Consider the following 25,142-nt stretch of genomic DNA (forward strand, 5'->3'; position numbering starts at 1 on the left):
GCGAAAATTCAAAGCAATTGGATCTAAAAGAGGTGGTAACCAATTTATATCGACTTCAACATGACTGTCCATGAAAACCAAAACTTCGCCAGTCGCTTTTCTAGAACCCAAAATTTGACCTTGGAAATTTGCTATTCTTTTGGAACTTCTAAATAATTTGATTTTCGGGCTTATCATGGCTAACTCATTCTCGAAATCGGACCTATTTATTTCCGGGTAATCACTTAGGTCGTCGACAAAATTCATTTCCTTCAGAAGCTTTTCTGGCGATCGGTTTACAATACTTGTCGCTGTCCTCAAAAGTACTGATTTTGCCTCGTTGTGAAAAGTAATAATAATCGATGCCTGAGGTAAATTTTCGTGATATTGTTTCGTTTTACATGAAGACGGTCGTGTGTCTGGAATAGTCCGGCCAAGTGCAATCTTATCACTTCTGACTTTCGAGTACCCAAACTTACCAGAAGTTTGCTGGTTGAGAAGTTCTTCTTCGGAGTTGAGGTCAACTTTTTCCCCATTCTCACCCGGTTTTTTTCTCTTAAAGGTTCCAGATTTTTCTGGACGTTTTCCCAACTGCGATAATTCCCAGGATTTTTCAAAGCTGTTCTTGTTATCTTAACACCATATGGCAGCTCAAATATTCTAGAAAAACTCACTGATTGACTGTTGATGATTTGAGGCTTAACAAATGGTTCCGTTTTTTCTATCTTCTCTTGATCTTCTCGACGATGATTTCGACTATGGCCATTTTGCTTTCTATAATTTTGCACGAAGGAAAGTTTTCGAATTTTATTGAAAAAAAGCAGGGTTGATAGGTGAAACTGCGACTATATAAAGTATTCTGGTTAATGAAAACCTCATTTCTTTTGAAAATCAGTACTAAATATTAATTTTCTATATAAATTCAAAAAATATATATTAGAACTGAATATGTAAGAACTAACTCAAAACACATCATTAAGCTTTGCAAAAATTAGGCAAATAAACCTATTTTTCAAGAAAACATTATAATTTCCGAATATATTGAATACAACAGGTATTAAAAATCATACATAAAGCTGCTTTTAAAATATTTTGTAAAATTGTAATGGTGTTTTTTTTGTCTTATTCTACTTAAATTGTGTTCCGGAGTTGAGCTTCCAGAGTTTGTTAATTTTTAATAAGAATTTTTTCAACAAACGATTGTGGTAGAAGTGGTTATTTCATTTATGCAGATTGCAGTTCAAACTGTGAGGAAAAAACATGAACAAAGCGTTTTTATGTGTGAAGGAACACGATCTTCACGTAGTTGAATTTTGCATGATACAAAAACTAAAAGCTGAATGATCTGGTTAAGAAACAACTCATTTGCATTATGTTTTGACGCTTTGATCCAAGAAAACTGAACCCAGTGCAATTTTTTCTGCACTATTTATTTGAGATAAAAAATTTTTGCCTGACCGAATTCTCAAATTGAAGTCCATCGGAAACTCCAACTTTTGTTGATGGTATCATAATTTGATAACCCCTGATAACACAGTGAGACCACCCCTTCGTTCAATTCCGGTCGTTATATTTTTTCAAATGATATTTTTTCCGGTTGCATTTATACTTTATTCTACATCACTCTTATTGCCGGCAATAATATAAACAAATTTTGTAAGCATCTTTGCACCAAAAAAACTAACCCACCCCTGAACTATAAAACGAAAGACACAGCTTTGCAAAAAAAAATACTGCAAACGCCATAAAAAACCCTGAGTACACCACTGTGCTTCTCGTTGTTTTACTAATCACTTTCAGATTTCAATTTGATCGAGTATTTTGTGATGTAATTCTCGGTTCATCCCCAGGTTTCAATTTGACCGAGTATTTAGCAATGTAATTTGAGTGAAGACCAATTAACAAGCTAGTTGGGGGCAAATATTTTTGGCTTTGAGCTGAAAATACAGAAAATGCGACCAGCATTGATAATTAAATTATATCAATTTGACTGTGACTTCGTTTAAGAAAAGTAGCTGTCTAATTTCGATTTCGCCTTCCCTTTTTTCTGGTCTTATGGGAATCAAAACAAGTATCGGACACGTATAAACACTGTACGTGTGGATCAGAAGTTATCTAATTTTGCCTCTAATTTTCTTCAAAGCTTCAAAACCAGACTCCAATTTGTTCTAGTTGAAAGTATGCAACGTCAATTGTGTAACCATAAAAAATTACGCCTAACTTCAATCGATTTATGACAATTTAGCAGGTTTTCTGAAGGTCAATTTGAAAATTAACAACTTTAAATTGACGTATTTTCACTGCTGACTTTGTAAAATCGGGCTTTTATTAAATTTTGAAGCCATCAGTGAAATATCTGGCTACTGATCCCTTCGCAGCAAGACATTAATCCGGATATCTTCAAAATAATTCTCTTCAAAATGAGCTTTTCTAAATTGAACTTTTTAGTGTTATAATATGTTATTTGATGACTGAAATAGTGAAAAAGATATATGAAAAATATTTTGAAAAAAAGATAGTAAAAATCAATTTCATCCATTTCAAATTGATTTACGTACTTAAAATGCCTATCGTTAATCAATTCATATACAGTATTTTATCTATTTTAAAATCTATAAAAATCAAATTTAATCTCAAGTTTGTCAGTACTGGATAGTTCGTTTGGGCTTTCAATAATAATTATACTAGAAAATACAAGTAGCTGGCCACTGAGCATAAGCATAGACTTTTTGGTGTTTATAAGAGTTATTTTTGGCTGACAAACAATCAATTTTACAAAAAAAATTATACAAAATTTTTTTTTTTAAAAATACGATAATTCTGCTTTTACCTCTTGAAAATTGCAAAAAAAAATCATTAATACGTACAATTCTGTCCATTTTCTAGGTTGGGTCAAAATATCCTAGCCTCAGCCCAAAACCTTCAAATAAATTTGCCTTCATTTTGAATAAAAATATCTGAAACTCACAATCTATATATTTATTTTTTCTTTTCATTTATATTTTATAATGTGTTTTCAGTAGCATCTATTAGCTAACCTTGAATGACATTTCAAACTGCTCTCCACTCCAAATGTCGAGAAAAGGATCGAATCCTTTTAATTTTTTCCACCAATCAGCATGAATGGCAAACACACCTCCAAACAAAACAGGTGTGAAGAAAACATCAGACTGACTCTTTCTCTTAGCTGCTTCAATTTCAGGAATTGGAATCTTTTTATAAGTCATGAACCAGTCGAAAGAGCCTCTTTGAAGGTCATTATTGTCAACTGGTCGATACCCAAAATTGTGCTCGCTTATAATTTCATGTGTAGGTTGAACAACTGCGCGAAAATTCAAAGCAATTGGATCTAAAAGAGGTGGTAACCAATTTATACCGACTTCAACATGACTGTCCATGAAAACCAAAACTTCGCCAGTCGCTTTTCTAGAACCCAAAATTTGACCTTGGATATTTGCTATTCTTTTGGAACTTCTAAATAATTTGATTTTCGGGCTTATCATGGCTAACTCATTCTCGAAATCGGACCCATTTATTTCCGGGTAATCACTTAGGTCGTCGACAAAAATCATCTCCTTCAGAAGCTTTTCTGGCGATCGGCTTACAATACTTGTCGCTGTCCTCAAAAGTACTGATTTTGCCTCGTTGTGAAAAGTAATAATAATCGATGCCTGAGGTAAATTTTCGTGATATTGTTTCGTTTTACATGAAGACGGTCGTGTGTCTGGAATAGTCCGGTCAAGTGCAATTTTATCACTTCTGACTTTAGAGTACCCAAACTTACCAGAAGTTTGCTGGTTGAGAAGTTCTTCTTCGGAGTTGAGGTCAACTTTTTCCCCATTCTCACCCGGTTTTTTTTCTCTTAAAGGTTCCAGATTTTTCTGGGCGTTTTCCCAACTGCGATAATTCCCAGGATTTTTCAAAGCTGTTCTTGTTATCTTAACACCATATGGCAGCTCAAATATTCTAGAAGAAATCACTGATTGATTGCTGATGATTTGAGGTTTAACAAATGGTTCCGTTTTTTCTATCTTCTCTTGATCTTCTCGACGATGATTTCGACTATGGCCATTTTGCTTTCTATAATTTTGCACGAAGGAAAGTTTTTGAATTTGATTGAAAAAAAGCAGGCCGATAAGTGAAACTGCGACTATATAAAGTATTCTGGTTAATGAAAACCTCATTTCTTTTGAAAATCAGTATTAAATATTCCTTTTCTAAATAAATTCAAAAAATATATATTAGAACTGAATATGTATAAACTTACTCAAAACACATCATTAAGCTCTGCAAAAATTAGGCAAATAAACCGATTTTTCAAGAAAACATTATAATTTCCGAATATATCGAATACAACAGTTGTTAAAAATCATACATAAAGCTGCTTTTAAAATATTTTGTAAAATTGTAATGGTGTTTTTTTGTCTTATTCTACTTAAATTGTGTTCCGGAGCTGAGCTTCCAGAGTTGTTAATTTTTAATAAGACTTTTTTCAACAAACGACTGTGGTAAAAGTGGTTATTTCATTTATGCAGATTGCAGTTCAAACTGTGAGGAAAAAACATGAACAAAGCGTTTTTATGTGTGAATGAACACGATCTTCACATAGTTGAATTTTGCATGATACAAAAACTAAAAGCTGAATGATCTGGTTATAAAACGGACATTAATTTTTTTCAACAACTCATTTGCCTTTTATTTTGACCCATTGATCCAAAAAAACTGAACCCAATGCAATTTTTTCTGCATTATTCATTTGAGGTAAAAAATTTTTTGCCTAATAACACATTGAGACCACCCCTTCGTTCAATTCCGGTCGTTATATTTTTTCAAAGGATATTTTTTCCGGTTGCATTTATACTTTTTTCTACATCACTCTTATTGCCGGCAATAATATAAACAAATTTTGTAAGCATCTTTGCACCAAAAAAACTAACCCACCCCTGAACTATAAAACGAAAGACACAGCTTTGCAAAAAAAACTGCAAACGCCATTAAAAAACCCTGAGTACACCACTGTGTTTCTCGTTGTTTTACTAATCACTTTCAGATTTCAATTTGATCGAGTATTTTGTGATGTAATTCTCGGTTCATCCCCAGGTTTCAATTTGACCGAGTATTTAGCAATGTAATTTGAGTGAAGACCAATTAACAAGCTAGTTGGGCGCAAATATTTTTGGCTTTGAGCTGAAAATACAGAAAATGCGACCAGCATTGATAATTAGATTATATCAATTTGACTGTGACTTCGTTTAAAAAAAGTAGCTGTCTAATTTCGATTTCGCCTTCCCTTTTTTCTGGTCTTCTGGGAATCAAAACAAGTATCGGACACGTATAAACACTGTACGTGTGGATCAGAAATTATCTGCAAGTCAATGGTTAGACTCGTTTTTCTTCCTAATTTTGCCTCTAATTTTCTTCAAAGCTTCAAAACTAGACTCCAATTTGTTCTAGTTGAAAGTATGCAACGTCAATTTGTTACCATAAAAAATTACGCCTAACTTCAATCAATTTATGACAATTTAGCAGGTTTTCTGAAGGTCAATTTGAAAATTGACAAATTTAAATTGACGTATTTTCACTGCTGAGTTTGTAAAATCGGGCTTTTATTAAATTTTGAAGCCATCAGTGAAATATCTGGCTACTGATCCCTTCGCAGCAAGACATTAATCCGGATATGTTCAAAATAATTCTAATTCTGAATTTGAACTCAAAATATCTAATTTTAAAGACGTGAACAAAACTGCAGACATGCTAATTAGCAGAAAATTACACTACGCTTTAAAATGAAATTTTAAAAAAGGTTAAAAGGATTGTTATCGTTTTTTTCCTGTTATTTATTCTCAATAACTGAAACGCTTATTCAACAATAAATCGCTAAATTATTCCTTCCTTCAGCTAAGCTTGAAGATAAATTGTCTCTGTTTGCCTTTTTGACGTAACAGGTTGATAAAGCCGTATATTCGTAAAATACTTGATTGTTAGCCCAAAGCTAAGACAACTCTTGCAAAGTTGGGCCTTCCCAAAAATATTTTAATCTTGATTTGTTTAATATTTCCCTTTATAAGTTTTGTTATTCTAAGCCACTTAAAGTGAGATAAAACTGAGATTAAAAGCGGAACAACAACTCAGGAAACTTCAGGCTCTTTTATTTTTGAGAAACTTAATTACCCAAAGCAGACAAGCGACACTACCCATGGTTTAAGCTTTAAGATTCAGTACTCGAATTTATTATTGGTTAAGACAAGCTTAAACTGATTTACACCAAATGCTCGAATGATCCAACCAAATAAATGGTTCTATAATTGTCTCGGGGTTATTTGAGTTAAATTATTTATACAAAATTTTATTAGGTAAAAAGCTCGTTTAACATTGCGCTGCACAAAAATTTTCAAAACTTTGAGATCAATTTTTCTTATTTATGCTTCAATTCTTAAATCCACAGGCAATAATTTACTAGCATCGTTACCATTTTGATTTAAATAATTTGCTTAATTTTATTGACGACAATTATTTGAACGCTTTCTTCGAAATAAAGAGAAATTTATAAAAATTTCAGAACTTTAAATGTCAACAATGATAAACGGCAATAAGGAACCAGGCCGAAAATCCATTTCAAATTCAATTTACGACACTTACCTCTATGAGACACCCCCCTACAACCGAGACCAGAAGTTCCACCCGAGTTTGTCAACTGATGTGAAAACTTTAACGAAAACTCCGAATCAGAGTGAACTGAAAAAGGAGCGTTTTACATGGGGATCGATTTTATCGATTTTGGCGATAGCGTTATCGGTTATATCGACAGGCATGTTATCTGTTTCAATCAAAAACATATACTCTTTTTGCTGTTTATGCAGATTTTTTTTTAATCAAAAGCTGACTACTTTTGTATCCCGCTTTTCGGTCAAATTTTTACATTGCACGAAAACCTTGGCGAAGAAAAATCAGCCAGGAATTGAAAAGTATACCACAACAGCAAAAAATTGTGAAACCAATTTGAAGCATAATGATTTTCGAACTGCTGAATTTATGGTCGTCAAATAATTTAACAGAGTTTTATCGGAGTTTGAAATTTGGACTTATTGAAATTAAAAACAGGCTAGTTGATAGTCTTATGGCGCTCTCTCAAGCGATGTTATTCTGGAAAAAAAAATCTTTCAATTTTACTTTTTATTGTGTAACGACTTCAATTGGAAATAATTTAATATTATCGGCAATTTTGGCTAAAAGCTCTAAAATTTTTCTGAGAAGAGCATTCGGAGCATAAAAGTACGTTTTAGCCAACTTATAAATTGGGGGGAGGGGAAGGAGTGAGAAAACGCGTCTTTTGGTCAAAGTTATCCAAAAAGTGGCTAAAACGTACTTTAAAAAAATTGCCGTCGTCGCAGAACTTATGGTCAAAATAATGACTTTTAAGTGATTTGAGAGCGGTCGGAAAATCAATTTGGTGGGCGTAAAAACAGTCGACAGAATTTTCGAAACTGTTTTTTTTTTGAAATAGTGCCCCCCCCCCCCACCTCGAGGAAACCTAGCACACTTTTAATTTACAGGTCTGTGTCTGAACTTCTACCGGGAGAAGATGCAACTGCAGAGGACAATGGAATCAAACGCAGTCCGAATTGCAGAACTGGAGAGATCCAGATTTGATTCGCCAGTTGCCTCGAGACAGGTGGGTTATGAAATTTCACCCAAAGGACAAAATCAAAGTGGAACGTACTTACTAGCATTTGATGTAATTTATCAAGCATGTGTGAACAGTTAGTTGATAATGTCGATGCAATCACTTATTGAACACATCTAGCTTAAGATATATTTATTTTCTCGGGCGTTTTTTTTCGGATGCGTTTTTCTCTCGGGCTTACTGCAATTTAAAGATCAGAATTGAATGGAATATTTTTCACGATAAGTTCAGGCCTGAAACAACCTCGGGTTCAAAATTTTTCTTAGCATGTTAAGCAAAACTGATCGAGACATAAAGGAAAAATTTTAGGGATCAAGATAGACCAAGTTAAGATTTTCGCCCGCGTTAATTTCGGATTTTTGTAAAAGGTTAAAACACCCGATTCTGATTGGCTAAAAGTTCTCACCTAAAACCAAGCTAACATCCCTCCAAAAAACTGCTTGTTTGAGGAATGGGATGTTAACTTGGTTTACTAGTGGTTTGGTACCATTTCAGTACCATATAAATGAAACTGAAAACATTGAACATTTTGAAAATTATACACAAGCCAGCTAGCAATAGTAGTGTTCTGCAGTAAACCCATTTTCTTCTATCGATGCAGTAAACCCATTTTCTTCTAGTAGTTTTCAAAAATTGAGCAAAAAATGAAAAATTTGTTTTCTAGACACTGGGACAATTTGTTTGAAAATTTTTGAATTTTGTAAGAATGGGTTTCATGATGATGTATCTCTTGACTTATTTCTGATACATATATCACTCGAAGCTTTTTTTGTGGTATCTGGTTTTTAAAATTTTAGAGTATTAAATTAACCCGATCGCAAAATGTATATCCATTTTAATGGTCGCAGCAAAACCATTTACATACTAGAGTATCAGAAAGTCTGAATTCATGCTCTAAACCAATAATTTCATCAATTTACTCCTATAAAGGTCAAATATCAAGCAAATAAAAATTAAATTACTTCAACTCCAAATGGCAGACTCAACATAAGATACATCTTTTGACAAGTATATGACGGCAAAAACAATGTACTGGTTCAGTAGTCGCAGCCTTAAACTTGAAAACTAGACGTTAAAATTCCAAAAGTATACAATGTTTGAAACAAAAAAATCTCAATCAAAAAAAATGTTTTAGGCCTTTTTTCGAATGATTGGACTACCTACTTACAAAAATGACCAATTCTGACCAAAATATCACGGTTTTTTTTTGTATCAGAATCAAATATCAAACAATATCATTTTAGTAAACAGTAATTCAAAAAATTCAACAAAGTTTCCAAAAAATGGTTTTTGAAGGCTTAAAAATTAGGCAAAACTTAGCTTTTGAATAAAAACGCATGATGAAAAAATATTCCATCTATCGCATGGATTTTTTGCTCAATTATCAGACTTGATTTTTTTCTGATATCACATTTAGTGACAACATTTGACTAGCGACAAGGTTATCTAAGCGCTATTTAATCAAATCAACGATTACATTTTTCATTTGTTATTGTCGAGAATTTACTAAAAATTTGGTGAAATTAGGTTAAAATTTCGAAAACTTGTGAAGTTTCAGGTAACAAAACTCTTAAACTTCCGCCATAGTTCTCACAAAAAAAAGCTTCAAAAACTTACAAACGCTCAACAGATAAAACCTTGAAAATCCCAACAGTTTTCTGTTTTTGAGAGTTGCGCAGTTTACTTTTTGTATCACGCAGGTCATTTGTATCACGCTTGCTCAATTCGAGATCCATGACTTTTTAAAAAAGCTACTCAAACCAAAGTGAAAATTTGGACCGTCACAACTGTACGTCAGTAACTTCAGATCGGCGCATATAATTTTTAGCAACTCCAAATGACCAAAAAAGTCCAAATAAATCATCAAAAACAAATCAAAATATTTTTCGAACGGCCCTAAAAAGAATTGAGAGTGACCCTTTGTCTAACAGACGCTGCAACTAAAAAACTGCATAGAAAGTATCAAATATGTAATTGGAAAAACTTGCATGATAAACTGCAACTAAAAAAAACTACAACTAAAAACGGTTCAGAAAATATCAACAAAAGCTAAGATATAATCAAGCAAAACGAATTCTTTAGCATTTAAGTCGTTGTTCCCAATTGATATATGTAATCATAAATAACTTAACCAAATTAAATATTTTACCTTTTTGGAGCTTTACTTTATCCTTGGGATGCATTCTTCTCTCAAACAAATACCCAAAACACTTGAACCTATAATAGTAAATATACATCGTTAATTTAAAAAAAAAATACCAAGAAATCAGCTTTAAAATGAAATACAGGTGACTGCTGTGAAGTAAAGTCAAACATTATGACCAAATCAACAAGAAAAAAAAACTATTTTTCTGAAGTTAAAATACGCATCAATGAAAATAGTTTCACTGCAGCACAAACGAAAGAAGTTTAGGATTAAAAAATGTAACAATCAAAAAAAGACAGACACGAGGAAACACATAGACATACACTAACACACAAAAAAATAAAATCTTTCTTTTATCAATAATTTGCCTGCGTTCTGCAGCAAGTAGTACATGAGACTCTGTTTAAGATTGAATTTCTTATAATTTTTAACCTATTGATTTTTTTTCACTCGCGATTTAGTGTTAGTGTTTTTTGTCGACTTGATGCGATTGCTCAATGTTGATCTGATACTTTTTTGGGGAAAACCTTTTCAGAAAAGTCTAATTGATTTAAGATTCTTTAATTGGAATATTTTTTGAAAATGATAGTTTGAAACTTTTTGGTAATGCAGTGCGCACTCTTCAGTTATTTCTCACTGATAAATCAACTCAGTACGAGGTCAATCTGTGCATTCTGTGCATTGTAGGCGTGTTCCGCAACAGGTTAAAATCAGATTTATTAAGGAATTCGTAACTTTTCTTTGATCTTCTTTGCTGTTTTATATATCACAAACAAATACCTAAAACACTGTACCGCTCAAAATATAAGAATTTGCGGAATCATCAACAGCATTTGCGCAATCCGGAACAGTTAGTGAAATCCCCAAACAAATAATAAGACATTTGTATTGTAAAAGCTAAAAAAAAATTTTGCTTTCAAAAAGGTGGAGGAAATAAATGGAAGTAGAGAAATTCTTAGTGAGCCTCTATGACATTTTCAACTTCCAGTTACTTCCTCCACCTTTTTGAAAACAAAATATTTTAGTTTTGTTCTAGAAACATAATAAAGTAAAGAATAAAAAAACCATCCAGCTTATTCGTTTCTGACAGCATCGTAAGATGACGCATACTTTTTCATATAAAAAGGGTCTTTTCAATGCTTTGTGAGAGCTCGGAAAATCAATTTTGTCGACATGAAAAAAGGTCGACAAAGTTTTCAAACTTTTTTTGAAAATCCACCCACCCCCCTTCGAGAAAATCCTAGATCCGCCCCTGATCTGTAAATCTAATGAGACAAAAGTTTTATTATCTATACTTGCACATACACTAACTTGGTTAATTTGTGACCATTTTAGACAAGAAGTGATTATGTGTTCATTTTCCTTAACACAGCTTTAATCCCGACCAAAATGACCAAAATATTTAGGTTTGTTCTAGAAAAATAACAAGACTGCTCGTATCAGGGCGAAGTCCTCAAAATTCCGACTGCCTTTTAAGGTTTATTGAGCAGAAATAACATTTTAAAAAAATAAATGAAATTAAAAAATGATTTTTTTTTCTGAAATTTGAAATTTTTTTTTATGAAAACCATCCTCCCACACGCCATATAAAGTACAAAAGATTAGATTTCGCTCCTTGTTACAAATCAATCATGGCAAATAAGCTTCTTTTAACCAATTTGGAACGATTTCTAAGACGGATTAAATCTCCGCTAACGCGTTAATAGCGCGAAATATATCGCGCGTTAATTGTCCCAAACTGGCCAAAATGGCTATCTTTAAACACCCATAACTTTACGAAAAATGATCACAGGTGAAATATCTTTTCAAATTTAAGCTCAGGACAACAATACCTTTTGAATGATATTTTAGAAAATTCCGTCAAAAATGGCTCGTTAAAAGTCGAAATTTGTCCGAAGAAAAAAAACCCACCCGAGCACAAATATTCCGTTACTTTAAATAATAAAGTAAACAATGGAAAAAACCAATCTAACCCATTGGTTCATAAGATTCATTGAAATTTCTTTTGACATATTTTTTAAATGAAAAGCATTTGATTTTCATAAAACATCGAATTTAATTCTGTTTCAGCTTTCAAGATTTTACTCCGAACCCGCCAAGGAAGTCAAAGTGTGTGACTGCTCGCAAAGTTAGTACAAAGTCTTCTTCTTAACTTCAAAACAGCATGCATGTGTAAAAAACGGATTTCACTCGCTTCAATCTTGGGATCGAAGGGTTCGCAATTTGTGGGTAAATGTGTAAGTAAACAACTAGAAATAATTTAATATATTTTGCAGGAGTAAATAAACAATGTTTGGATTGAACTGACGGTGGAATCAGTTAAACAACTTGTCAGTTTTCCTAGAATGCGTGGGAAAATATGGAAACTATGACAAAAATTTTGATTCTTCCTGATGGTGAGCACATTTCATGAGGTGAAAAGCTGGATCCTTCCGGACTCGTTTGCAATTATACAAAATCGAAAAAAGGACTATTTTGAAAGATTATAATTTTGACACCTGGTTAATTTGACACCAGGTACTAAAAATTACTTGAAACCTGATTATCTACAATGAAAATTAGGAAAATAATTCAAGCTCATTAAGCAACCGCATAAAAAGATCAACTAAACTAACTTCAACAATTTGGTTCAACAAGCTCGATAAATTTACAAACCTTATTACATGGAGGAGACAGGGAAAATGTTCGTAATTAGATTCAAAATTAGTATGTTTAACTGTTCAGTTTCTTCATTTTTAGGGTAAATACTCCTTCATAGACAGCATAGGAGAATTTTTCAATGAAATCCAATTATTTTTCTTTAGTTCACCTCTCTTATTTTCTTGCTCTCAGTTTCTTTATGCAATTTCTTCGCCACTATTGAAATCGTAGGCTCAAATAACAAAATAAAATGTTTTTTTCTTGTAATGTTCCTTTCAAGATTTTCCTCTTCACTCCTTTTCGTCCTTGACTCTGCTTGAAAACATGAACGAATTTCCGGCTTGGTGTTTGGTTGAAATCTGACATGACAGATAGACTAACAGTAGCTGGATTGCAATGGTCACAAAAATAGCCACTGATATCCACACGCCAAATTCACTCATCAGCTGAAAAGAAAAAAACATAAGTTTTTTTTCAAAATGCGTCTTTAAAATTTTTAAGATTTTTTCGAGGAAAACCAAAAAATTTGAACGGAAAAGTCAAAACGGGATAAAGTTTATGATCCCTTGACGAAATTAAACTTGAGTCGATGAAATCTATTGACAATTTCGCAAGCATAATCTTCTCAACACGGAATCTTTATAAAATCATATGTTTTAATAGCCTCGACCAGCTTTTTGTATGATTAAAGTGGCGTATGCAGCAGATTTTGGTAAGCCTCGACAAGTTTTCATCAAATTTTCTTTTTAGAAAAACTGAATATTTTGAGCAGAGATTGACTTATGTTTAGATTTAAGAGAGAATTTTGGTTTAAGGTTTCAGGACGTAAGATTAAGTTCACGATCAAGAAATTTTTAAAGATAGCTTTCGAACAACTTTTGTTTTCAATACGGAATTCTTAGGCCATCTAAATAAGTTTGCTGTGCTACGTCTGCTGAAATCACGAGTTCTGAACCTGACTTTCAAACAAAGCTGAAGAGCCAATATTATAAAAAATAGCAAACAAGACTGCTCGTATCTGGGTGAAGCACTGAATGTTACGACTGCCTTTTAAGGTCTATAGAGCAGTAATAACTTGAAAAAATTAAAACAATAAAATAAAACAAGCAATTTTTTTTAATTTGAGTTTATTTTTATGAAAATCATCCCCCCACACACCATATTAGCTACAAAGTGATAGATTTTGATCCTAGCGTCATATCAATTTTTGCATATAAGCCTCCTAACAAATTTGGAACGATTTCTTTGAAGGATTAAATTTCCGCTAACGCCTAAATAGCGAAACTATATCGCGCGTTAATTGTCCCAAATTGACCAAAACTGCAATTTTTAAACCCATATAACTTCAAATTATCAAAAGTGAAATATCTTTGAAATTTAAGCTCAAGACACGAATAATTTTTGAATGATATAAGCAAATTCCGTCAAAAATGGCTAGTTAAAAGTCGAAATTCTTCTGAAGAGAAAATACATTCCCGAGCGCAAACATTCAGTTACTTTCGTACGAAAGCCGGAACAAGAAGTGGAACAGACAGATTTAATTTAAAAAGCAATCTACCATCTTCGAGCAATTTTTGCTTGCAAATTTGAATTTTAAGGTTGGCCTTGAGATCTAATTTTTGATGTAAAAACTGTATGAAATACAGTGTTGATTTAAATTATTTTGACAAAACGAGCAAAATTTTCAAACGCTATTTTCTCATAGAGTTAATGAGGCGCAATTTTTGTCCGAATTTCTCTACCAAAATTTAATTCCAAAACGGGTCTTTTTGGCTTTCTTAATCAATCAAGTAATATAAAGCACCAGGAGCCTCTAACACCGCCCAACAAAATTATAAACAACTAAATGTCCAAAAACTTAAGCAGATGTTTAAAATTTGTTTTTAAGCAAAAAGTTTGGGTTTCATAAAAAAAAATTGCATTTCTTGACTATCAAGCAAAAACATTTTCTCGTATACTGGTTTTTGGAGATTTAACCCTTTTAAAATTTTCTCGATAATTTTTTTTTCGATAATTTTCCTATCAATTAACACGTTATTTTCGGCGTGTTTTTTGATTAATTAGAAAGGCCAAAATGACCCATTTTTGGGGTAAAATGTTGGTTGAGAGTTTCGGAGAAAAAATTACACCATGTTAATTCTGGTGAAATTCGAAGCAAGTTTTGATCTTTTCCAATTTTTTCTTTTGTTAACCTAATTTGAGAAAAACGCGATTGAATTTTCAAATATTGTTCGTTTTTGTTCGAATTCAAATCTGCTGAGTCAAAACTATGAAATCAACTGCATGAAATCAAATCTGGCTACATTTATAATCTTGCTGAATTTTTTTTTAGAATTCAACTTAATAATCTAATTTTAAATGACACGTGGTTAGATTCAAAAATCTAACTCGATTATGGTCATCAAATGTCCCACTGGGAACATACCTGATTTAGAGTGTCGTAGCACCCCTCTGTATGAAGTCCTGGTGGGGGAGAACCAATGTAACATTTATCGAGGTCAGCTGAAGTTGGTCTCACCTAAAAAGTAGAACTTTCTTTTCATATTTTTAAGCCAATAAAAAAATTGCTCATTTGAGACATTCAACAATACACCATCCTCCTCAGGCGGTCGATTCGGAACACCATACATTGTTTGGCCTTGGGTAATTTTGCTAGGCATTTTGAATCTTTGTTGCCGAATTTTGACAGTGCTTGCTGACTAAATATGTTAGAGCAACCTAATTTTGAGCCTGTCGGGACAATTGGATGCAACTTGTTTTCTCGTATCAAAACTGCTAGAAGTGTCAAGATGTTGTTTACCGGTTGACTAAATAGATTGAAATTTTATCAAATTAATTCTATACTTTAAGTTTATGGGAAAAAGCCAGTTATACAAATTTCATACAATTTTTCCATATCAAAATTTTAGAGTGATCGAAATATAAATGTATTTGTCTGTTCTCTTAGCATGAAAGTCGTTGTATTGAAATACAAAAAGGTAGGATTTTTTTTTCTAAAACAATTCACACAGTTTTCATTTATAAAAAGTGATCATTTTTTATGAACACCCAAAAACGGTTTTTAAGTAAACTTTCAAAGTTGCCCTTTCATTTTGAAGCGCCAAACAAATTTTGAATCCAAACGAAATTTTTTTACATGCAGAGTTTTTTGGTGTGCGTAACGTAGTCCTGAGAACCCGATTTTTAAATATTTTGCTCTTTTTTTTTTAGCTTTTTTGAAAAGCTCTCAAAAATTTTTCTTTTTGTTGCATATATTGTTTAAATCCTCCTGACCAGTAAAAGTTTATCCAAAAATTTATTTTTGATAAATGCCTCCAAAAAAATCTTCAGCCAAAAATTTGAGGTAGGGCGACAATTCGTAACAGGCGACGATTCGTAACAGCCGCCAATTCGTAACAAGGCATTGGCAAGTAGAATACACTGGCTCCGCTTCGCTCCGCTGCGCTTACATCCGGCATGAGAAGAACACTGCACGTAGATCAGTGTTCCCCGCTTATTATACTGTTACAAATTGTCGCGTGTTACAAATTGTCGCCTCACGGAAATTTAAAGGTTTTTTCAATTTATTGTTGACACAGATTATCAAGTATTAGGTTGATGTCAATGCACACCTTATGTGCGAAATCCTATATCTTAGTCGTAATTTTTCCAGATTTGAAAACATACTGATCAAAAAATGTTTCCCTACAATTTTATGTACCTATTGAATAGCATGAAATTTCTATGATTAGATTTTCCCTTCACTTATCTGAATTTTGAAGAAAGTGAGGAATATATATATATATATATATATATATATATATATATATATATATATATATATATATATATATATATATATATGCCCGGGGTGGTTGTTTTAATTTAAACCGATTTTTGATAAGTTGACTAAGGATGAGCACCGATCTCGGAATTCTTCGAAATGATTGCACTAGACTACAGTGTGGCTCCGTTGCCGAAATCATACTTTAAAAAAATTTAAATGCGGCAAATATTCTGCACTCATAATCGTTCCAAATTGAAATGAGCAAGCTAATTGTTCTCATTATTTCCATAGACGACTCAAGTTTTATCATTTTCGTATTATCAGCTTAAAATATTTTTAGTTTGTTAATTTTTCATATACCAAAAACTAAAAACTATTCGAGACCAATTAATGAGCAGTAGGAACATTCAGGGCTTTGTTCTGACACGAGAAGTATTGTTTGAATTATATAGATAGCAGTTTTGTTCATTCTGGGATATTAAATCCGGTAGATCATTTCTTTTGCTGCCTCTACTTAACGTTTAGTTTGAGCCTAAACTGAAACAACAGAGTCGTAATCCCATGAATTTTACCGTCTAACTAATTCATACCCTATTTTTTCACTCAACAATTACCATAATTTTGGTTTTATAAAACTACCAAAAGCACTATAAAATACAGTATCAAATCTGCTCAGCGCTTCTTTGTCCTAATATTGTATCAATTTTTGTAAAAGGTTGGTTTTTGTTCTCGGTAGTTTTTTATTTTGAGAGATGTAAATACCTTTTGAAAGGTATTACCTTCTTTTACCTTCTACTACCTTTTTATTTTTTAAAAGAAATCAAAACGTATTTCAATTTAGACCATTTTTCAAATACAATGGGCGTTTGAAAAAATAGATGTCAATTTCATCAGTTTTGGATAACATAAGTGAGATGTTTTTCGATATTTCATCCGGTAAGTGGTCATTACTACGGCTCATAAGTTGTTTCAAGTTGATTTTGACAAATGATTTGGTCACTTGAACTCAATCAGTATTAAATTTATTTATTCAAAGCATTCCAAAGAATGGAATTTTGGCATTTTTGTTATGAGCTTCCGTTTGTTTTGGACAATTTTTCTCCTTGCAGAAATCTTAAATCCAATTTTAGTCTAAGGCAATGTTCATTAAAAAGACTGCATGTAGTGCGATAAAAAACTATTGAAGTCATAACGTAGAAAAAAGAAATATTTTAATTAAGACATAATTTTAAATAACATTGCACTGAGTGTTCCGATTGTCCATTAATTGGTATCGAATAACTTTTGGTTTATGAATTATTGACAAACTACAAATTTTAGGCTGACAATAACAAAGTGTTAAAATTTGAGTCGTTTATGGAATTAATAATACCATTTAGTGACTCAATGCAGTTTGCAACAGTTTTATATATGCCTGGGGTATTTCTTTATTCAGACAAAGCTTAGAAAAAATGACTGCGTATGGGCATACATATATATATATATTCCTCAATTTGTTCGAAAGTCGGAACAATTCATTTTGTACTCAACGCTAAAAATAGCGTTGGGGGTAAAATGTTTTTTGAAAAAAGTGGAAACATTTTCAACGTTTTTTCCTTATTTTTGGCAATTTTTTTCATACTAGTTTATAGGTTTTACAGAGCTATCGAACCAATCAACGCATAGCCCTGAGATGATATATTTTGTTTTGACTTTCAAATCACTCGACACCTTGCATCTATTTATTTATACACTAGTGGGCAAGTTAAGCGCAAACTCAAGATTTTGCTCTCTGCCTCTTTTCATTGTCCATTTAAGACAAAAATTTCCTTCAAAATTCTTGTTAACTTTTTTTACATAGTCCAAGGACATCAGAGACACCATCTGTGAAAATATCAACTTTTGTTTTCAAATGCTCACCAATCAATTCCGGGCATGAAAATACCAGTTTTCCTCATTTGCACTGAGTTTTGCATAGTGGTGAATCTTTTCTTGATTAATAGGAGAAAAAAACTTGTTCATGCGACGTGAAACATTCTCAGCGAGAAAATTGGAACAATCGGTGTGAAATTTTTACTAAACTTGAACGTTTCTTTTTTGTTCACGCGAAGTAAAAACTTAGCGCAAAGGAGAAATTTGGCATTTTCAGAGCTGGATCACTCTGGTATTTCTTTGAAACCAAAGGTTGATATTTTCGTAGATGGTGGCTCTGATGATTTGCCTTTGGTCTATATTAATTTTAAAAATGAATTTCGAAGAAAATTTTGTCCAAGATGGACATCGAAAAGAAGCATTGTAGAGAAAAACCCTAAATTTAAGTTTAATTTTGTTTACTAGTGTATTACACGTTAAATTAATTGAGTTTACTCTGAGAGCGCGGAAATTGCTTTAACTAAAAGAAGACTGGGGAAAAAAACATCGACAAAGTCAGAAATCAGTAAGAATAACATATTATAGGGTATTCATAACATTACCGAGCATTCAGATCATGATATTCATTGCGTGCTTAATCACAAAAAAAAACAATTCATTGATACATTTGATCTATTTTAATTTTGACTTTCTGAAAAAAAAGTTTTAATGGGATAACAGAGAAATTAATTAAACAGGTGTTATAAAATTTTACTGAAATTTTTTTTATTCGGTGTCAGTCATTTCTTTTTCAATTTTCTATAGTGCCATAAAATTTTTTTAAAAAACTCTAAATATTTCGAGTACCTATTAGGGTCTATGGGACATTGTTCGCTTAAAAACGAATTTTTTTTCTTCAAAAAATGTAGTTTCAAAAAATTTTTTGCGTTTTTTAAACCATTGCCGCACGTCATAATTAGAACAGCAGGGGTGGAGGATGGGGGGAGGGGAGAAATCAGATTTTCCAAAAATTCATGAAAATTTTGTCGACCCGTTTTTTATTAGTCGACCAAATGGTTTTACGAGCACTTCCAGAGCACTATAAAAACCCTATTTTGATTAATATTTTGCGCCGCGTCCAGAAGACTATGAAGACCCTATTTTGATTAAATGTTTTGCGCCGTTTGAAAAAAAAACAAATCAAAAAATTTGACCAACAAAATGCGTTTTTTCAGCGCGCGCTCTCCTTCAAAACTAGTACATATTGGCGCCAAAGACGCTTTAAATAAACATTTTAGTGTTGGTTGGTCTAAGCTAGATGTCATCAATCAATACCAAAGGGCGAACCCTTTGTTTGGTGAGATGGTCAAATCCCAGAGGAGAGAGAGCATCACGCCCCTCTTCACTAAATCCACCCCTGGTACAAAGCGATAATTTTTGCTGCTAGTAACGCAGCATTATTGCGAATTAACCTTCCCGACTTGGCCATATTGGCGATCTTTAAATCCCCATAACTTTACAAAAAATGATAACAGGTGAAACACCTTTTCACATATGAGTTCAGTGCAAAAACACTTTTTGTATATATAAAAAAAACCGTCCAAAATGGCTAGTTAAAAAATCGAACTTTGTCTGGAGGAAAACAATCACGAGATCAAATACGCAGTCACTTTCTTCGAAATTCGGAGCAATAACATGTGCATATTTCAATATCGTAATTATATCACAGAAACTGACCAATCCATCTCTGATTTTTTCGATGCCGGGCTCTGGTGATATTTTGCAGCACGTGTAGGGATATTTCTGATTATGACCATCCACGGTGTTGTTCATCCTCTCCCACGCAGTCCCCGCCCAATCTAAAATTCATCGCAAAAGGTCATATGAATCGAAAAGTCATTTCAGTTTCTTTACAATCTGAAGGCCCTGACAGGTCATAAAATTGAACGTGGCCTCATAATCAGGGGCAGATCTAGGATTTTCTCGAGGGGGGGGGGGGGGGATTTTCTAAAAATTTTGTCGACCTTTTTTTAAGTCGACCGAATTGATTTTCCGAGTTCTCTCAAAGCACTAAAAGAACTGGTTTCGGCAAAAATTTATGCGCCGTAGACAAAATTTAAAAAAAACAGGCCAAAAAGGCGTTTTTAGCTTTTTTTAGACAATGTTGACCAAAAAATCTGATTTCTCGCCTAGAAAAATTTTAGGGTCAGTCAGTCAGCCAAAAATGGATATCCCAAAATTGTATACAGGGGGACTCTTTGGGTCGGCAGGAGGTCGAATCCCTGAGGAGGCGGGCGGGGGAGGGGCTATGAAGAGGATGTTTATATATCTGGAAACTACGACTAGAATTCTCCTTAATTTATGAAAAAGGTTTCTTACTTTTCATTTATATCATTTAAATGTTGTGTTCTTAATCAAACTCAAATGACAAAGAATCTGGTTGATCAGAACCCTTGAGTCGTTGAGGCGTTGAAGATGGTATCAATGCTCTTTATGTCCAAGAATTATCGCTCTTTTCTCTAATTGGTCATTTTTTCATTAAGGTTTTTGACAATTCTATTGAAGTTTTTGACAGTTTTTGTTTATGTTTACTTATAACTGTTTACTGGGAAACTAAGGTCTTAACCAGACCTTCACCTAAGTTTCCCTAGACAACAAAAAGAATTCAATTCTTAAATCCATTTACCTACCCGCACTGAAGTTCATAGATATTAATCGATTTTTTGTTAGGTTTCAATTGTCTGTCTCCATTAAAATCAATCATCATTCATTGTAATCGATTAAAAATTGATTGTAATCTACTTTTTTGACAAATCAATGCGATCCATTTTAATCGATGATAATCAATTCCTAAAAATTGTAAGAAAATTTTCGAACAGATTGCAGTGTTTTTACAAATTGGCAGTTGGTTTTATAACACACGTCTAACAACATATTTTGGCTAAGAAAATGGTTATCTTGTTCCAAATTTCCTTTTATTTTTTCTATTTCTCAAAGTTTGCTGACCTTTTCTTATCCCTTATTACCTCCCTTATCCAAGTTACGTCATTCACTCCTTGTCCTCCATATTTGTTTGACCCATTTTCAGGTTCAAGCCCCCTTTTAGGCCATATTCACCTTCTCCTGTGAGGGCTGGTTATAAGCGTAACGTCCAACCATTTTAATTCGCCCAGTTTATCCCCTGCCCCACGTTAACCACCTCCCACTCTTCGGTAAAATATTGGGGAGTGGGTGGTAAATTAGGGGAGGGGATGAGGAAGGGGATGTGGGGGGATGTGGAAGGGCGAAGGGTGAATGTGTGTGTAACCAGGGATAAGGATAGGGGTGTGGGGGTTGTGAAAGTTAGGGGAGAGAGGGAGGGATTGCACACGGGGATGAACTTGTTCGCTTGGGTTCTAGTTTTGCAGAACGCTGCAAAAATAGAGTAAACGTTTCACATTTGCAAAAATAATCATTTTTTCATGGTTATTAAAATAAAAAAATTGGTTCATATATATCGAAGCAAAAACAATTGATCTTAATTGATTTTAATGGAATATAATGGATTTTTGATTTTTGAAATTTTGGTGCCCCCCCCCCCCCTCAAAATTAGTACATATTTGCGCCGAAGCGCCTTTAGAAAACTTTTAAGGTCCGTCACCAAAAATGGATATCTCAAAATAGTTCAAAAGCGGGACTATTTTGAAAAATGCGTCCGCCCCCCTCCCCCCTTTAAGTCCGCCCCTGCTAAAACCTGAACTAATTTCTGTTTGTGGGCGAGAAACTTTTGAACTCTTTGTGTTTTTGAGGGAGAATTGGAGATTCTAAATTCCAAATTTCATTTCAGTTGTTCTATTTACGAAGATTCTCAGGCAACCATAAACCCTAACTGTAAATCTTCGATAGAAAGATCAAAACTATCCTTGAAAACAAAATTTTCCCATTTTTGATTTGCTAACCCGTCTTGAATAGTTTCACTAATCCTATGTCAAAGTTGCAGCCGTGATTCAGAAAAAAAAACAGAGAAAACAGAGAAAACGACAAAAACTTGGGGAAAAATCTTCTCTTCATTGGTTGAAAACTCAAGTTTCAAGTTTTGGCCCTCGATAGTTCAAACACAACGTACAAACGCAACGTACCTTGCTCTCTTTCAATTCCACAGCAGTCGAACTTGAGTTGGAGGAAGTTCCAGGCGATGGAGTCTGCCCCAGTTGAGTTCTCCCCTTTGTAGTGTTCCATTGATGAGTCCATCTGGCTAGACAAGAAAGATTCAACTTCTGAGCTGTAGGCCAAATAGTAGCTGGCCACTGCGACTAGAACAGAATGTAGTGTAAGAGATATGTCAAAATATGGATATTTTAGAAAGTAAAACTGATTGAATATTTTTTTTAACCTATTCTTCAGAACTTATACCGTTGAAGAACATTTTAAGGACAAAATTTTCACATTTAGTTCAATTACATTCCAGATTAGTGCTGCTTCAATGTTGTTTCAAACTCGATGTTGTTTGAAATGTTGTTTCAAACATAAAATCGCATTACTGCATCAGACTGCTTACAGTGCCGCCATATCTCATAAAAAAAGATTTAAAGTTTGCAGTACTGCAACGAAACTGAGAAATCACTGGAAGAGCGCTAATTTTCTCTCCTCCATAAATTATTTAGAATACGGTGCAGATCTTTAAAAAACTTATAAGTACATCAGAGAGTACAATTGATAGCGAAAAGCAAAACTTCTAGATTGAAAAAATTATCCGACGTGTTGCAGGATTTATAAATTGATATAGTTTTCACGGTTTTTCAGCTTGTGAAAAGTTCATTCCACGACGATTAAAACTGTTTAATTTCGCAAGAAATGATTCCTTACGAGTTAATCAAATGAAAAAGTAACTTTTACTTTTATAACTCTTATAACTTTACTTAATTTACTTTTACAATAATTGGAATACCTCGTATAACCTGGACTGCCTCCTTGCAACAAAATTTGTCTTCCAATTTGTTTTTTTTTTAGTAAAAAACATGCACCAATTTTTGAGAAGTTTTAGAAAATCTGATCATGGTTTAAATGAAGATCGTGAAAGCAAAGTTCTATTGCGTTTTTTGTTATCTGATAGACGGAGAAGGTTTTAGAAGAGAACGACAGATTCACCATAATTGATTGTTCTGGTTAAACAGAGTACACAAAACTGTAGTGATAAGATGTATTTCAGAGAAGAACTTAGAAGAAATTTTTTTTAAGAACCAACATTTTTCGTCATTTTTTTCTTCGTTTGAATCCTTAACTTCGCGTTTTTTAAATCCCTTTACGGACTTGCTCGATGACGAGATGAAATTTTTTCATTAGAAATTGAACCAGAAAACAGGTTAAAATGAGTTCCATTGATTTTGTCAAATCATTCGGAACTGCATTCATAGGGTGAGTTAGGGCACATCTACTTCCTTTTTTTCCAAATGACTAATTGAGATGAAGCAAAGCATTTCTGTGGAACTTTTTTTACAAATCTGATTCAAATCTTGACGCACAGATGCGAGCTTCACAAATGATCAAGACAAAGTATTTTGGATTAAAATGTCTGGGATGATAGGAGGATAATTTTGGCTGGTCACGCTGAACTGGGATGCTCAATTATAAAAGGGCAAATAATAAAATTTAAAAAAATGTTCCACAACATATATAAAATTTTACTTTTTTTTATAAATTCCTTTTAGATATGCAGATTATATTCTAATAAATCGCTATTGGACACAATTTTTCTGTTTTCAGTCGTCTGGCGGCTTAAACTTAAATCTAACCAATTTTAAGTTTTTTTTTCAGTTTCAATTTTTATACACAAATTCAATTTTCCACTCCGACTTGTATGATAATTAACCGAATAGATTTTTCTTTATAATTATATATACTATAAATAATAAATATATATAAAGGGGCTGATTTAGAGGGGAGGGGCGGACGGGCTCAAGATATTTTTTTGTCAACTTTAGTTTTTTTGTCAAAAGACACATACTTACATTCAATTACAGTAAGAATTGTCAGGAAAAAGGCAAATAGCTTCAAAGTGCATCCCGACTGTCTCAGGGCACCACACAGACCCAAACAAGACGTCACCAGAAGGACCCCAAAAGTAGACAGGACAAAAATGCCCAAATTTGAAGTAGTCTTCAGCAAAATTATAGCAGATATGTTTTTAGCACAACTTTTTATTTAATACGCAGAAACGTTTTGAAAACTCTGTTCGTCCGATAGAACTCAACTTTGAAACAATTGATTGCCGCATTTTGACAAACATCGTTTTATTTAAGTATCGAATTCAATTTTAATGTTTTTAAAGCTTTTCGTTGTTTGAATTTTTCGATAGTCACCGTCAAATATATCTGCTTAATTTTGACCTGAGAGTTTATAATTTCAGACAATTCATCTATGTTGTAGGCGAATAGCAGAACACAAATGAGGCCGATTATTCCGAGCGTCATCAGCATAACAATAATAGTGAAGATTATTATAATAGTTCGCGATAATCGGAGGTGTTTTCCGGATAAACTTGTGGGGTCAACTTTGGTTCCCATTTCTGTGTAATTATATTGTTTATTACTTTAATAGCTAAAAATGACACCTTTGTGGCCAAAAAGGTGACAAGCTCGGCAAAAATAATGATTACCAAACCCTTAAAATACGCTTTTTCTCATAAATAAATCATAGAAAAGCTGAAGCGTGATGTTTTATAACCGCAACAAACGCAAATGCCGGAATTAATAAATAAATTTAGCTTGTGTTTTTTTCAATAAAAAAAATAAACATGGATACACGGTAACTCGCCAAATTTAAACTACATAGATGGTTAAAGCTTCCATTTCTATTTTTTCTTATAATAGAGGCTAAATTGTTTGACTAGATAATAAAATGCTCAAAATAAACATAACAAAATGCGGTGGATGTGTGGAATTTATTATTTCCTGTTTTTCGATTGAAAAGTAATAGCGTGCCTGTTTAAACGTTGGAGGTTTGACTATGCATTGTAAAAAACACATTCTCGTGTTTTTTTTTCAATTTATATTTAAAAAATTGGGCATGCCATTAAGTAACAGGATTTAAAATTTTAAAATGTGTTATACTTCTATGCG

At 33.1% G+C, this 25,142-nt stretch overlaps 3 protein-coding genes across 4 annotated transcripts in view; 1 reads left to right on the forward strand and 2 right to left on the reverse strand.

Moving 5' to 3' along the window:
- The window catches only part of LOC134847732 (transducin beta-like protein 2), a 343,894-nt gene that overhangs the window by 88,310 nt on the left and 230,442 nt on the right, over positions 1-25,142 (reverse strand). The gene's annotated exons all lie outside the window — the stretch shown is intronic.
- Positions 5,881-25,142, forward strand: part of LOC134847919 (collagen alpha-1(XXIII) chain-like) — a 51,215-nt gene continuing 31,953 nt past the window's right edge. For both annotated transcript variants that reach the window (XM_063865204.1, XM_063865205.1), the window contains exons 1-3: positions 5,881-6,787; positions 7,533-7,651; positions 11,880-11,937. In XM_063865204.1, the coding sequence (XP_063721274.1) occupies positions 6,547-6,787; positions 7,533-7,651; positions 11,880-11,937 (418 nt within the window). In that variant the 5' untranslated portion in view covers positions 5,881-6,546. The remainder of the gene's footprint in view (positions 6,788-7,532; positions 7,652-11,879; positions 11,938-25,142) is intronic.
- LOC134848409 (tetraspanin-18-like) lies at positions 12,459-24,887 on the reverse strand. Its single transcript, XM_063865847.1, has 6 exons — positions 24,411-24,887; positions 24,033-24,180; positions 22,164-22,337; positions 19,783-19,904; positions 14,875-14,967; positions 12,459-12,895 (listed from the first exon to the last, which is right to left on the reverse strand). The coding sequence occupies exons 1-6, from the start codon at positions 24,585-24,587 to the stop codon at positions 12,740-12,742; spliced, it is 870 nt and encodes a 289-aa protein (XP_063721917.1). The 5' UTR covers positions 24,588-24,887; the 3' UTR covers positions 12,459-12,739.

The sequence above is a fragment of the Symsagittifera roscoffensis genome, chromosome 6, assembly GCF_963678635.1.
Source record: "Symsagittifera roscoffensis chromosome 6, txSymRosc1.1, whole genome shotgun sequence".
In the NCBI taxonomy this organism is placed as follows: domain Eukaryota; kingdom Metazoa; phylum Xenacoelomorpha; order Acoela; family Convolutidae; genus Symsagittifera; species Symsagittifera roscoffensis.

Coding starts and splice junctions, on each gene's coding strand:
- LOC134848409 (XM_063865847.1), bottom strand. CDS start 24,587: ATGGGAACCAAAGTTGACCCCACAAGTTTATCCGGAAAACACCTCCGA. Junction 19,905..22,163: donor TGGAATTGAAAGAGAGCAAG/GTACGTTGCGTT, acceptor GATGAATTTTAG/ATTGGGCGGGGACTGCGTGG. Junction 14,968..19,782: donor AAAAAATCAGAGATGGATTG/GTCAGTTTCTGT, acceptor TCTACTTTTTAG/GTGAGACCAACTTCAGCTGA.